The sequence below is a fragment of the Pimephales promelas genome, chromosome 20, assembly GCF_988280905.1.
Source record: "Pimephales promelas chromosome 20, fPimPro1.hap1.1, whole genome shotgun sequence".
NCBI lineage: Eukaryota > Metazoa > Chordata > Actinopteri > Cypriniformes > Leuciscidae > Pimephales > Pimephales promelas.
The window spans coordinates 11302308-11318435 of NC_142788.1; the positions used below are offsets into that span (position 1 = coordinate 11302308).

Below are 16128 nucleotides of genomic sequence, written 5' to 3' on the forward strand. Positions count from 1 at the left end.
TATAGCAAACACTACAATCAATCATACCTAAACTTGCACTTAAAAATATACATTACAATTTAAATTATGGGATTTGTAGTTCCGCTTCGCCGAAGACATACGCGACCCTATGAAGCATAAAACTACATATCCCAGCAGCATTAGTCGAGGCCAGAGTCGCGTTCGCAACAGCTGATTGTCAAATAGGAATCCAACAATGTCTGCCTTGTGCGGAGACGGAAGAGTCTCGGCGATGGAGTGCGGAGAAAAATCCTCTATGCGCTGCACAAGGTACATTTCAAGAGCTTCACCTCATAACCTCTTAGTTATTAAGTTCCCCGTGATCTTAATAAGAGTGTGAACATTAAACGACGAGCGCACAGTGACTGTCGCGTGCGTGCTGGAGTTTCTGGTGCGTCTCGCGTGTTTCTGGCACTCTGCAATACACGCGTTGATCATATATGCCTCTGGTGATATTTATAAACCCCTCCTAAACTAACAAGATGTGTGGAGAGACCTTACAGTCTACGGGAGAGACGTGTCTTTAGTCTAAGCACTTATGAAACTGTAACCCTGTTTCCTCGTCTCGTTTCAGTCCATGACTGTGAATATGTTGTGTTTGTGCGTCTGGTTCTGTTTAAAATGAAATGGTCTGACTGTCAGGAAATGTGTGTTCCTGCTGCTCACCCCTGGTGAATGACACCGACGCACATGTCGTGAAGGTCTCAGGAGAGTCTGATAGTGACTCGTGTAGATCATCGCCGTTATTTCGTTGGACCGTTTTTCAGCCACATGTAATTAAAATAACTTCACTTCCTCTAGTCTAAACAGTATTGTGTACGACACCTGTTGTCGGGTTGGCTTAATACATGTTTGAATGGTATTTTACACTAATAATACAAGGTCATATAAATTATTATGTAACAGAAACATTTAGAGTTGTATTTTCTGTATAATGCGACTCTGCAACTGTATTATAGTTTTTTTATATTTATCAAGCTGAATCATGATTGCAGCGCGGCAGAGCGACGCGAGAGGGCGCGCTCGTCTAACTCTGTGACATCACCGCGGCGCGAGCTCGTGTCACGTGACTGTGCCTTCACACCAAACCAGCAGCTGCTGTTGTTGTTGTTGTTGGGAATAGGCTTGTTTGAGATGCGCCTTGCCTCGCCTGAAATGTATGCGAGAGTAAGAGGAGCTGCAGTAAGAGGAGGAGTGAAAAAGCGCAGTCAAGGCGGACAGATTTCGGTTCTCTCAGTGGATCAGATCAGACACCTGTGAGATCAAAGTCTGATATCGCGGGATTAACGGGATTCACGCTCGTGCACGTGTTACTAATAAACTGGATGTGATTTAAGTTCTGTTGCTTTTATGTGAAAATAAATATAATGAACATGACACCCAAAGTGCTTTTTATTTAATTACATTCCAATATGTATTTATCAATCATTTTTTCTTTAATACAGATGTGTTCTTATCACACTGTCAGAGAGTTTATTCACCCATATATATATATATATATATATATATACACACACACACACACACACACACACACACATAAAACATGATATCAGTTTTAATAAGGAACAATACATCAGTCACTGTTGTTTAAACCAATGAGCATTAAGCTGTGTCGTCAGCAAGTAATTTCCCATCATGCTTTTGATCAGCGCTGTCAATGGAGAGTAGGGGTGTAACATACATCGATATAGATCGATGCATCTATCAAACGTCTAACGATACGATGCATCAATACCTCACACAAAATATTGATAGACGGTACCTTGATTTTGACACACTCCACATCCTCACACAACTTTTCTCCACTAAAAATAGACATCTGACAAGATTGACTGAACCCTTTGTCACAAATGCAGGTGGTTTCCACTGTAAAAGCATTGTGAGTTTATGTTTTACAGCAGAAGCGACAAGCCCCGAAAAGTCTATTTTAGCAAATCAGTGTGCAGTATTCAGGTCATATACTGTAGCCTATATAAATCCTTTCAATTAACTTTAATATAACAGAAGAGTTCATTTGCAAAAACAAATAACTCCGTTCTTGTTCGTTTTCATGTTTTTTTTTTTTTTTTTTTTTTTAACTTGTAGCTAACAAACAACTTGTAAATGTCCCAATTGGGCGAGGGTGTGCAATTTTCAAAGAGTTGAATTAAACTTTCATGTAATGTATTTTTTTGGATGTATTATGAGTTAATAAATGTAACTCGTTGTGTACACTTGGCACATAGTTTCTAAATATCGATTAATCGATCGATATAGCCCTGAATCGAATCGTAATCATATCGTAGAATTTCTTGATGTATCGGCAAATATCGTATCGCTGGCTGAGAGAATCGATATCGTATCGTATCGTGATTAACTGTCCGATTTACACCCCTAGTGGAGAGCAACTGCGTGCGACTGCACAATCCGACAGGTGCGCCTTGCGCTCGCGAGAGTTTTTTGACATACCGCACTCAGACACATTTCTCGCACTGATCACCGGTGATCAGTTCTGCGCAGATTTTGCTCATCTCAAACAAGCCTATTGTCTTTCATACACGTGTTTAGGATTGAAGTAGAAAGAGGAAGTCTTGGCATTTGGGAGCGAGATCTAAAAGGAGAATAAGATGGTTAAGAGGTTTATCTCATACAAAGAATCTCCATGATTGCGTCACTGCATCCATGTTGGTCATCTCCTCTTCTGGGCTTTGAATATACTTATTTTAGGTTTGAAAAAAAAAAGAAGAAATTAATACTTTTATCCAGCACAGACGTATTAAATTGATCAAAAGTGACAGTGAAGACATGTTACTAAAGATTTATATTTCAGTTAAACGTTGTTACTTTGAACTTTATATTCATTAACAATCCTGAAAAAAAACTGGTTTTCTTAAACATATCAACATTGATATTTGATAATCGTTATAAATGTTTCTTAAGTTTCATATTCAAGGATCATGTGACTGAAGACGTTTGGGATTTGTATGAGTTTGTTTGTTTGTATAACAGCTATGATGTTTTAATCTTTCTGGTTGATTCTAATAGCAAGTTTACACGTTCAACTTTCTGCATTACATAACAATCATGAATTGTTAAAATCCTCCTAACACTTAAACATCTAATTAGCTTTATTCAGTTTAGATGCTGACTCGGGATAGTTTCCCAAAGCCAACCATGGTCGTTACCAATAGAGTTCAGTGGAAATTGGCCAACGATGCTTTTGTGAAACACACCCGGAGTTTCATCATGATGTTTGTGAGGGAGGGGTGTCCCGGGAGGGGGAGCAGGTGGAGCGACGCCCCAGAGGACGGGCCTGTTGATAAGGTGATCTCAGAGCGCCTCTCCTCCAGCGCTCCCGCTTCACAGAGCAACCTGATTTGTTTATGTCCACAATTCAAAATCGCTGCTTTGCCTCACGCTCTGTCACCGTCCCGCGTCAGTAACAGCCTGTGTGAGTGTCCCAGACAGATGAGCCGCCCCGTGAGAGGCCAGCGGAGGGGTGTGTGAGCTCTGCGTGTTTCCAACCTGCTGCTATTAATACCACCCGCCAAACATAATCTGCGGGACAGGTTATCCTCTTACGTTTGTTGGCAGTGTCCATAGTAGCATGTTAGGGCGAGGGAAAGGTCCCGGCCCATTGACGCTATAGTGACTGGTAAAACAAAACCGACATAGAAAGCACAGTTTTGTTTTCTTCCCCTCTGCTTCACTTTCGTTTTTTTCCTTCCTGTTCTCTCGCTCCGCTCGGGTTGCCACTGCCAGAGGGCAGGCGCTCTGAGCGCCCGTGTATGTGTACGTCCCGGCGGTTACATTAGCGCTGATCTTTCTCTGGAAGTCTCATCTCATCTCATCTGTCTGTCCCGTCATGAACACACTCCCAGCATACTCGGGAGCCAGGATCTCAGGCTGCTGGTCTCTTAGGGCAGATGGAAGGTAAGTGTTTATTATGCTGGTCTTTTTCTCCATCCTCAAAGTGTGTTGGACACACTTGAGTGGTTCGTTAAGTGCACACTTTCAATTGCATGTTGAATGCAGCTGCTCTCTACTTGCTCTGTTTTTACGAATATATCTGCTGAAAACATCAGCGTGCGATTGGGGTTTGCTGTTTTGGTCACTGTTTATATTAGCTGTCTTTAATTACTACTATGTACTTGCATCAAAAATAATTATTGGGTTGCACTGTTCTCGGATATGCTTGTTACACTGTAATTATACAATAATACTAGTCAACTACAGGTAAATATTGTGGTTTAGGGATAGTTGCTTGTAATTATGTATAATTTACTGTTATTACTGTAGTAAGTACTTGTAACGTTTGACAAAGACACTAAAATAAAGTGTTGAAGGTGGGGTAGGTAGAATTCCCCAAAAATACTTTTTGCCGAATTTGTTTAAAGGGGTCATGAACTGGCTTTTTCGTTTCTTGTAATTATGCATAATTGACTGTTTTTACTATAGTAAGTACATGTCGTAACATGTTACTACATCACTTGGTACTGGCAAATGTAGATGGGACTAATATTTAAAAAAAAAAAAAATGTACCAGCTGCCATTGGTTTTAAATTTATTCAAGGTAAATTATTTATTGAAGTCCTTTTTTCTTCCTTTCTTTTTGTGTGTTGTGGTGGTGTTTATTCATTGTATGATTGTATGGTTTACTACTGGCTGTGAAAGAAATTGCCCTTTGGGTTAATAAAGTTGACCTAACCTTACCTTAAAATAAATTGTTACGGATTTTTTGTGTATGTACAAAATAAGTGTATTGTATCAAATGATTAAAGCCCCCTTGTAGTCAATTATTTTATCCCTTAAAGGGGTGGTTGATTATGATTTCACTTTTCTAACTTTAGTTAGTGTGTAATGTTGCTGTTTGAGCATAAACATCAGCAAAGTTATGACGCTCAAAGTTCAAAGCAGAAGAAATTACTTTTTAAGGACTACAACAAACGGCCGGTAGTCATGATAAACCTCCCTGGTTAGTGACACCACTAATCCCAATATTTACATAAACCCTGCCCCCGGAACCTGATTTATAGATTATCAAGACAGAACTAATCAATGACCAGAGATGTATAAAGTACTAGAAACCCGGACTTGAGTAAAAGTACAATTGCTCTGTCAAAAAAGTGACTTGAGTAGAAGTCGAAGTGCTCTTTAAGCACCACACTTAAGTAGAAGTGCTAAAGTATTCAACATTTTTGTAGTTAAGTATTGCAAGTAGTTTATTTTAAAATTCACTACTTACTAAAAGTAAAACTACAAGTATTGTGTCATGTAATTATTAAAGAAAGCTGCTAGTTTGAACTAGCAATCAAATAAGGCGCTTTGGGGGGGATACAAATTTGCTTTGGCGGCCGCCAAAAAAGTGTCATTGCAGGACAACCCCTGCATTAGTTGTAAATGTGTGTGTGTCTGTCAATCAATCCCATTACCCTATAAAACTAGCGTGTGATTTAGGCAGCATGAAAGCCAACTTGCAACGAATGATTCGTAAAATTTTTATAATTGTAACGAGTAACTAGCAGAACATTTAAAAAAAATATCGAAGTAAAAGTATTAAATTCATCAAAAATATCTACTGAAGTAAAAGTAGAGTATTTTTATTTTTGTAGAAGAAAACAATACTCTGGTAGAGTACATACAGCATTTTAGTACTTAAGTACAGTACTTAGTTCTACTTCGTTACTATACTATACTATAGAAGATAACCACATATAAGCTACCAATTAAGCTATCAATTAAGAAAGTTTTTTTTACGTTTTCAGTGTGTCTCTGTGTTTGGTAAATAGACCTGAGCTCTTGTAGCTCCGCCTCCTGATCTGGGAGCATCATTTCCATTTAAAGGAACACACACAAAAACAGTGCATTTTTGCTCACCCTCAAAAAGTGACAACTTTAACATGCTATATAAAGATATTTGTGGTGTATTCAGAGCTAAAACTTCACACACACACACACACACACACTCTGGGGACATCAGAGACTTATTGTACATCTTGTGAAAAGGGCATTATACCACCCCTTTAAATCTCATCTTTGATCACCAAAATGACATATTTAAACGATTTTTCCTGTGGGAATAATTAATTCATGCATGCCAAAATAGCTAGAATGTAACTCTACACCCTTGCCTCATTTAGTAGGCTATACGTGGAACGTAGTCTATGTTGAACCATGAATATGCCCTCCTGCACAATGGCAAGTGGAAATACTGGTTTAATTCAGCCATATATGATAGAACCAGAAACGGATTTAGAAGAAGTGGAAGATTGAATTATACAGGCTCGTGTAGTCGATGTTTCAGAATGGTGATGCGTTTTATAAATCGCTCTGTTCGACGTCGGACACATTACAGTAATTAATGTGATTAGCCTTTGTCTTGACTACGTTATCAAACAGCTAATGATGTGTTGCTAATGTCACAAAAACCATGTTCCCATTCGTGTCTCAGAGACATCTTCCTTCTAACAACCAGCACCCTTAGAAACGCCATGAACGTCAATGGAGAAACGCACATAGTTCATCATAACATTGTAATATACAAACCCGATTCCAAAAAAGTTGGGACACTGTACAAATTTTGAGTAAAAAAAAGAATGGAATAATTTAGAAATCTCATAAACTTATATTTTATTCACAATAGAATATAAATGACATATCAAATGTTGAAAGTGAGACATTTTGAATTGCCATGCCAAATATTGGCTCCTTTTGGATTTCATGAGAGCTACAAATTCCAAAAAAGTTGGGACAGGTAGCAATAAGAGGCCAGAAAAGTTAAATGTACATATAAGGAACAGCTAGAGGACCAATTTGCAACTTATTAGGTCAATTGGCAACATGATTGGGTATAAAAAGAGCCTCTCAGAGTGGCAATGTCTCTCAGAAGTCAAGATGGGCAGAGGATCACCAATTCCCCCAATGCTGAGGCAAAAAATAGTGGAGCAATATCAGAAAGGAGTTTCTCAGAGAAAAATTGCAAAGAGTTTGAAGTTATCATCATCAACAGTGCATAATATCATCCAAAGATTCAAAGAATCTGGAACAATCTCTGTGCGTAAAGGTCAAGGCCGGAAAACCATACTGAATGCCCGTGATCTTCGGGCCCTTAGACGCCACTGCATCACACACAGGAATGCTACTGTAATGGAAATCACAACATGGGCTCAAGAATACTTCCAGAAAACATTGTCAGTGAACACAATCCACCGTGCCATTCACCGTTGCCGGCTAAAGCTCTATAGGTCAAAAAAGAAGCCATATTTAAACGGGAACCAGAAGCGTAGGCGTTTTCTCTGGGCCAAGGCTCATTTAAAGTGGACTCTAGCAAAGTGGAAAACTGTTCTGTGGTCAGACGAATCAACATTTGAAGTTCTTTTTGGAAAACTGGGACGCCATGTCATCCGGACTAAAGAGGACAAGGACAACCCAAGTTGTTATCAGCGCTCAGTTCAGAAGCCTGCATCTCTGATGGTATGGGGTTGCATGAGTGCGTGTGGCATGGGCAGCTTACACATCTGGAAAGGCACCATCAATGCTGAAAGGTATATCCAAGTTCTAGAACAACATATGCTCCCATCCAGACATCGTCTCTTTCAGGGAAGACCTTGTATTTTCCAACAAGACAATGCCAAACCACATACTGCATCAATTACAACATCATGGCTGCGTAGAAGAAGGAGCCGGGTACTGAAATGGCCAGCCTGCAGTCCAGATCTTTCACCCATAGAAAACATTTGGCGCATCATAAAGAGGAAGATGCAACAAAGAAGACCTAAGACAGTTGAGCAGCTAGAAGTAGGGGTGTAACGATTCACTCGTTTTCTCGATGCATCGATTATAAATCCTGGCGATGCATATGCATCGATCCTGAAACATGTATTTTGAATCGTGAATCGTTTATTTACGTGAATAATCGATTTAAAAGGCTAAGAATCGAATTAATCACGATTTTATAGCGATTCAGTGGTTTAAAATATATAAACACAACCTTAAAGTGTTCCTGGTACAAGCTGCCTCACGCATTGGCCGTCATATGACATCCGCATTTGATTGGTTTCAGGCGCTCACACACCCCTGATTTCTCACGCTGAAGCCCGGTCGGTCAAATGCCTGAAAGATGAGTTTATCTTTCTACCTGTTGAGCTACTCATGTCGTGATCAGCTTGTATTGCCGCAAATTAGTTAAAATCTCCCGGAATCTAGAGCGAGCGTGCATATGAGACAGAGGTTGTGCTCCAAACCGCGTATCGCGCGTTCACACACGGCTGCACGCACTCGGCAGAGAGGGAAAGCGAGCGAGAGACCACCTTGCGTGTACGGAGAGTCCATGTAATAAATGAATGAAAGCGTTTTATTTCATAGTGCCCACGCAATGGCATGGCAGCTTTATCAATGGCTTGAGCGGTTTGCCTCAAAACTATTGCTTTCTCGACAGAGAGCTCATCTGGAGAGCTCAAACATGGACTGCTCAAAAATCTTAACGTTATGAAAGCATGAGAGCTATGGGACCGAGCGCGAGCAAAATCCAGTGAAAAGATGATAACGAGTGCACTGAGAGGACGCAAAATGAAACTAATGAAAAGGTCTCCATTAATTTGTGCATGTAGCCTAGTCATTTAATGCAATACTTTAAAAGCCTTTTTCAAAATATTTGCTACTTGCAAATGCTAATTTGTAGGCCATTGAATTTTTTTTTTTATAATAATATATTCATTAAAATTAAAAACAAACATGAACTAACATTAACAATGGACAAAATCCCCACTATCTGATCCCCGAAGGCCGCTGTAGGCTAATTCAAACCCAGACAAAGATGGGTGAAGCATTGAAATAATATTATAATTAACCTATAAATAATACTATAATGCATATAAAAAATTAAGAATAGAATCGAATTAATCGAATCGCATCGAATTTGGATGTGAATCGAATCGAATCGTTCTGAATTTGCACAAATCGTTCATGAATCGAATCGAAAACCTATGAATCGTGAATCGAATCGATTCGCTGTCAAAGATTCACAGCCCTAGCTAGAAGCCTTTATTAGACAAGAATGGGACAACATTCCTATTCCTAAACTTGAGCAACTTGTCTCCTCAGTCCCCAGACGTTTGCAGACTGTTATGAAGAGGGGATGCCACACAGTGGTAAAAATGGCCTTGTCCCAACTTTTTTGAGATGTGTTGATGCCATGAAATTTAAAATCAACTTATTTTTCCCTTAAAATTATGCATTTTCTCAATTTAAACATTTGATATGTCATCTATGTTGTATTCTAAATATAATATTGAAATTTGAAACTTCCACATCATTGCATTCTGTTTTTATTCACAATTTGTACAGTGTCCCAACTTTTATGGAATTGGGTTTGTACATCATATTCATAATTCACCCGCTATATTGCTAAATGTAGATGATTTTTCATATCAACAGAAAATTAAATGGGCATAACCTGTCTTCTCTTGAGACTCCCTTGCTTCAGAGCGGTCATAGTTAATGATATGCCTAAGCCCGCCCCCCTCGAGACATGATTGGTTATAAGGTAGTTTTTGTGACGTCAGAAACACCAGCGATTTCGAACCGTGTTTTTGAGACTGTCTTTGATTCACTGCAGTTTTCAGGAGAAAATACTCAGCAATGGTGTGACTTATGAATTCACACATGGTTTGTCTTAAAGCATGTTAAAAACACCACATAGACATAAAAACAACATTTAAAAACTTGATTTTCACCACAAGGGGTCTTTGATTTAAATATTACTAGCCTACATAGTAGTTAAATGCTGCGTTCCAGGCATGTTTTTGAGCACGTAAATCACGACTTCAAACCACGACTTACGACTTTGTAGCATTCCAGGTCTTTCACGCCAAACTACCTAGATGTAAACAAACCAGCATGGCGAACCTTACGGGGCTCACGCGCATTTGTAATAATTTCTAACGCCAAATGTGCCTACTCCTTGTTTATTTGTGGGAAACTGAGGAGGAAAAATAGCGCATGAGGCAAGATAAGCTGTTATACCTTTTATTTTACTTAATTTGTAAATTTGGAAATGTATTTGGTATTAATTTATCCTTGCACTCAATGGACTGAAAACTAGTTAACGTTATATTGTCCTAAAGTGTATTCTCACCGATTACCGCCTGCAGAAACACTGCATCCGTAGGGGCTGTCAGTGTTGGCGGGCTATGTGACGTCAGAACTCGTAACTGGGAGGACATCGGTCTACGAGTTCACGGTTGGGAAGTCACGGGTTTGACTGCCGTTCCAGTGCACTTTCACGGGTATAAGGTTGGAAAAACACGAGTTACAGGTTGCCTGGAACGCGGCAAAAGATGCGTTGTATATATAGTGAGATCATCATCAACAAAGCTGTCGCTGACAGGACTCTGCTCTGTTTTTACAAGCAAATATCCATCAGTTTCATTTGCTGAAAGCATGCGATTGGCACCTCGGCTCCTCACAGGTTTTGATTTGTTTCCTGTTTGCAGTTTTTATAAAATGAGGTGTTTTACTGTGAAAATTTTCCATTAGTAAACTGCACAATGGTATATTCTCATACTGGTCTTGAGTGTACTTGTGATGCGAACCAGAAGTTCCTGATGTGCTGTCGTTGACATTAGGGGGTGTGTGTGTGTGTGTATTTTTAAAGGGATAGGCTAGTTTGCCCCTAAAATAATTATTCATCCTAATGTTGTTGTTCCAGACCCATTTGACTTTGTTTCTTCTGTGAAACACAAAAGGAGATGTTTTGAAGAATGCTCACACTACTCTGTGGCATCATGTGACCGTATGACAATTGGAAACATTTTATTTTAGAGAGTCCTTGACATAACATGCACTTACTAGGGGTGTAACGGTACCCTCATGTCACGATTCGAACTCACGATACGATATTATTGCGATACTCCAAGACATATGGTAAAAGGTGAACAAAAAATGTACTTATTTCTTGATTGAAATGCTAAATTTGATATTACATTGTAGGTTTAAATGAATAGGTTTGGACTCGGTGCTTGTAACCCAAGGACAATGGTGACGCCAGAATAACAATATTCATGATTCTGAAGCTGAAAATACGGAGTTCTTGTAGATGCTTGCATGCTTTCACTGACTAGATTTATTTAAAATAATGTCGGCCACTTTTTACTGGCATTATCAGGACCCACAAATATTCCCCCATTGCATTATTATACTTTATAATCAACATGATATATAGTAGTTCAATGTAGTACTTGCACTAAAACTCTGTAAACTTGAATTTTTTCTCACACAGTAATTTTTATTTTAGGGGATTATCCAAAATACGTATTGTTGCATTTTTGTATTGTGATATATTGTTACACTAGCACTTACTGCTGTAATAACAGTAAATTATGCATAAATTCATGCAACTAACCTTAAACCAACCCTATTGTAAATACATGTAGTTAATATCTTTAAATGTATAATTTAGGCATGTAGGCTATAATTTCCGCAGTTGTACGTATTTCTGTATTTTCCAACCTAAAAAGTATGACCCACGTGAATTGTTAATCCAAGAAATAAATAAACTCCACAATGTTATGTTTTCGAATACATTTATCTCATGCATGGTTTGCTTAAAGTTATTTCCCATAACTTTATGAAAATTGACGATGCATGGTTATTAGAATGACATATGGGTTAGTGTGATCATGGAATGTCAACGGTTGTGATGTAGTTGCGTAAATATGTAGTCTGACGCTCTGCGTGTTTGAGAGTAAAGAAACATTCGTTTTCAGTTTCAGTTCACAGTAAATGCTACTTTGCAATTGCTTTGTGTTTGAGCCGTTTATAATTTGCATTTGGGAATGCAACATGTGCCGAACACATTCGAGTTTGTGCACACACACTGTCAAAAATAGCTTTGTTAATGTTGTGCTATTATCACACTGTTATGAATTAGCCTGTTTTCAATCCAAAATGGTGAAATTTGACCAATTTGAGTAGTTTGCATAGCTGGACATTACTGTCATTTAACACTTCTATCGTATAACTGTTGTAAGTAGCTAAACATAGTTTAGACCCTTTATAATTTTGAATGATGTATTACTCAAATGAGTATTTTAAGTTGTTTCCGCTGTTTTCAGGAAAATATGCAAGTAATCACGCTGTATGTTATGGGCAATAATATGGGCTCTTTAATAGTCACCACCATTCACTTTCTTTGTACAGATAGTTCACTGTATAGAAGAAAGTCCTATAGTAAATGATTAGTCACTTTATTATTTCCTTTTAGAGAAAGACTTCGGCAGACTGGTTTGCGGTTTCTGAAAAATGCCAGGGCAGAGTCCACTGTGTGCCATCTTATCTCCTATAACTCTCTCATACTGTAGCAGGGCTTTATTCTAGTTTTACCAGTTGCAGTTGTGAAGTAAGCTTTGTTTATCGAAGTATGTAAGCCTGTTTAGGGATTACGCAGTCGTGCGTAACTTGATCTGACTGGCTTTTTTTTTTAAACGAACGTGGTGTTTAGTTGAGAGTAGGTACTAGGTAGTATTTGTTTCTTTTACTTAATGGACAAGTACATGGACTCATGTTTTAAGGACATCTTGCTTTCTCGTCTGTTTCAGTAAGTATTTTTCTCTCAAATTAAATTGTTTTGCAGCTTATGAACTCCAGGGTCTCTTGTAGGCGTCCATCAATTTTATTTTGTTTCTCTTGTTTATTCGTGACTCATCAGTCTTTCCAGAAATGCTCTTAGAAATCATCAAACTAAATCCACCATTAGCATAGTTGGCCTATGCGTAATGACATTTTTAGTCTCACTTTATATAAATGGCAATTTTACAGTGTATTTATATAAGTATGTACCTAATAATTTACATTTATGTGTTTAGTGGATGCTTTTATGTAAGCAGAACATAAGCAATTTATCACTTATTAGTATTGCTAATTATATTAGTAATGGATGTGTGTACATGTAAATATGTACTTACTATTTTATTATTTACATAAATTATATGTAATATTATATTTAAAGAACAAATTATATTAGTTTCATATTATGTCTAATGGTTTAATAAACCTTGGACATTTTTTTATTTATATGTCAGACTTTACAGACTTTTTATATGTTATTTTATATGTCAGACTTTACAGGGCTTATTTTAGTCTTTAAAGAGACTCCGCCCACACGGCCTTCTGATTGGCTGTCATGTCAAATTACTTGTTCGTAATCTTATCGCATCATGTATGGTTAGCACACCTTGTTAGTTTGAACCAGGTCCTTTTGGTTATCTTTAATCCTGCCATGCTAGTGCTTCCACTGGCCTTGGTTATGTTTTCATTATTAAGGTAGTATTTGTTTTCGAACTCAAACAGGTTGATCAAAATGAGGTCAGTTGCTTAGTTTGAGTTCAACTGTCATAACATTCATTAGACATGACAACACGATATTCCAGTTATCTCCATTTCATTGATCACGATGATGTGTTACATTTTCAGCTAACACGTTTGCCGAGTAATATGTGGTTGTTTTTCTCAGAGGTTGCAACATGCCACAAATTTTATGATACCACCGTTATCAGATCTTGAGATAGTTTCCTCATTGAAATATAGCTGTATGCCCTGTTACCCACATAGGTAAAGCTAGTAAATAGGGTAGGGGCGTTAACCGTGATGGCCACCGAATGAACTGGGGTCTTTGCATAGACAGTAAAAGAAATGGACACAGCGACCCCATTGATTTCAACGGAGAAGACTGAAGCCCGATTATTGAACTTCCTGTCTGATGCAGGACGTGCAATAATCGGGCACGACGACAAACTGAGCGCGACGACAGTCGTAAATCTTCTAGTAGCTGTGCCAAGACAAATCTGAATCACCTAATTCCTCAAAAACGTCAAAATATTTTGTCCGGTTGCTTTTATGGACACTCTATTTATGGGCTTCTACCTTGACTTTGTGCCTTCATGTCCCCCCCGATTGCCTCATAGACAGTAAAAGATTGCCTTCGAGCTTCTCCTCCTGTCTATACGGTAATGTCTCTGTTGTACGACAGAAAGTCCCGTGGTTATGACGCAATCTTTAGCCTATTTTTACAAAAACGGCTTCTACGGGGCTGTAACGTAAGATACAAAGTAATGGAGCATTTTATACACTGTCATGTTTCTTTAGAAATAAATAGTGGACAAATTAAGTCTTTGGACGCCTCAGATGTAAAGTTATTTGCTGTCAAAGTGACGCCAAAATGAATGGGAGTCAATGGGATGCTAACAGCAGGTGAAGTTCTGCTACAATGGCGGCTCCCGCGAGGCTTCAACTTCCGGCTGATGGATTACCCCCTTGGGTCTCTGTACATCTTGTGATCAGGAAGTCAGAATTCACACAGGAAACAGCAGCTTCTCTTGTTCATTGTATCTCATTTCCTCTTTTCAACAGTGGCGGTGGCGAAGGCTCTCTGGACAGGCTCCTCCCCTCCGTCAACACCGGCCTGTCGCCACGGAAACGATCCACCAGCCAGTGCAAATCCGAGCCTCCGCTGCTGCGGACCAGTAAGAGGACCATCTACACAGCCGGGCGCCCACCCTGGTACAATGAGCACGGGACCCAGTCCAAAGAAGCTTTTGTTATTGGTCGGTATAGTAAAGCGTTCCAGGGAAAGAAAACATCTCTAGGGATTTTCACACTGTGCTTAACCCTGGGTTATTGTCGCTTTAAACCCTGATTTTAAAGGCACACTATGCAGGAATCCCGTTTTTGTCAAACAGCAACTCCTAGAGTCGCTGTGGAGTACTTGTATTTAATGTTACTGTCGTAAATACCACTCACGCAGAGCATCTGCCATAGACTGGTCTCTGCACCGCAAAGCAGTTTGTAAAGCAGTTTTGACTGTCTCTTTGCTACGTTTCTCAGCAGAAGTGAGCTCAACCTCATAAGTTGCAGCCAAATTTAAAGGGTTAGTTCACCCAAAAATGAAAATTAAGTCATTAATTACTCACCCCCATGCTGTTCCAACCCCGTAAGACCTTCGTTCATCTTCGGAACACAAATAAAGATATTTTTGATTGAATCTGAGAGCTAGATCAGTCCTAAATAGACTGCCTAAGGGACTGGCTCTTGACGGCCCATCAAGTCATTAAAGAAAAGGTTTAAATATTCCATGTGCCTACAGCGGCTCAATTATAAGTTTATCAAGCGACGAGACTATTTTTTGTGCGAAAAAAAACATAAATAAAGACTTTATTCGACTATTCCATTACTTCCTTATGGGCGCATGCGCGAGAACTGAGACGAGGACGTTCTCATTCGACCACTTCTTGTTACCGGCTGCTCACCGCTTAGGAGTTTTACCGCCCCCAATTTAGTAGAGGGTTCTTTAACAAATGCTTCCTCTGTTGCCATTCTAAATGCGAACAGACACTTGAATCAAACCAAAATCACGTAAGGAAAAATAAAATAAAAAACTCACCTAAGCAGGTTAAACTGCGACTCAACTACAATGTAGCAAATGTCTAAAGTGGTCAAGCAAAAAGCACAATACAGGCTACAAACGACCACAAATTCTAATGTCCACCCCTAAATTTACCTAATACGCTTGTACAACCTTAGTAGGCTACACCAGCGCTCAATCAAATAGGCGATATGCCAACAGATAACACAAGCTATACAACTAAACTAAAGAGTATTCTGATAGGCAAAAATGTTGTCCAGCTACTCTAACTAACTATATTCAAAACCCCCCCAAAAAATCCTAAATATCTACGCAATCTTCAGTGGCGTACTCAGCTCGAGGCTTCCCACCGAGCCCCCTCGTGAGATATCCACCAAAAATAAAATAAACCACCGACTAAACAAATAAACAGACAATCATAATTGCACACCAGAATACTCGCCAAAATGTTGTAGCCTTCAAAAAGTCTCGCAAGTAACACTAACTTACACACTGAAGTCCGACTTAATCAAACTATTGATCCCGGACGAGCCCCCAATATGTTACGGGCGGACGGACACCACCCTCAACATAAAGGAGAGACGCACACAGGCCAGCTCGTGTCGGTCAACAAATACCGGACCCATTTGAAGCTGTTATATTATGGTAAAAGTCTTGCATAGTGTGCATTTTTTGCATTAAATAAGAGATCTAGCGCTAAAATTTGTTTTTGAACTCAAGCTGAGCGC

The 16128-nt window shown here is 39.1% G+C and overlaps 1 protein-coding gene across 5 annotated transcripts in view; it reads left to right on the forward strand.

Moving 5' to 3' along the window:
* The first annotated feature begins 130 nt into the window (after positions 1-130).
* Positions 131-16128, forward strand: part of uckl1b (uridine-cytidine kinase 1-like 1b) — a 43216-nt gene continuing 27218 nt past the window's right edge. For 2 of the 5 annotated variants that reach the window (XM_089124384.1, XM_089124383.1), the window contains exons 1-2: positions 131-270; positions 14389-14582. In XM_089124384.1, the coding sequence (XP_088980510.1) occupies positions 197-270; positions 14389-14582 (268 nt within the window). In that variant the 5' untranslated portion in view covers positions 131-196. Of the gene's footprint in view, positions 271-3327; positions 3916-12315; positions 12578-14388; positions 14583-16128 lie in introns of those variants that run through there. The other 3 variants (XM_089124385.1, XM_089124386.1, XM_039669930.2) reach the window with 3 other exon arrangements.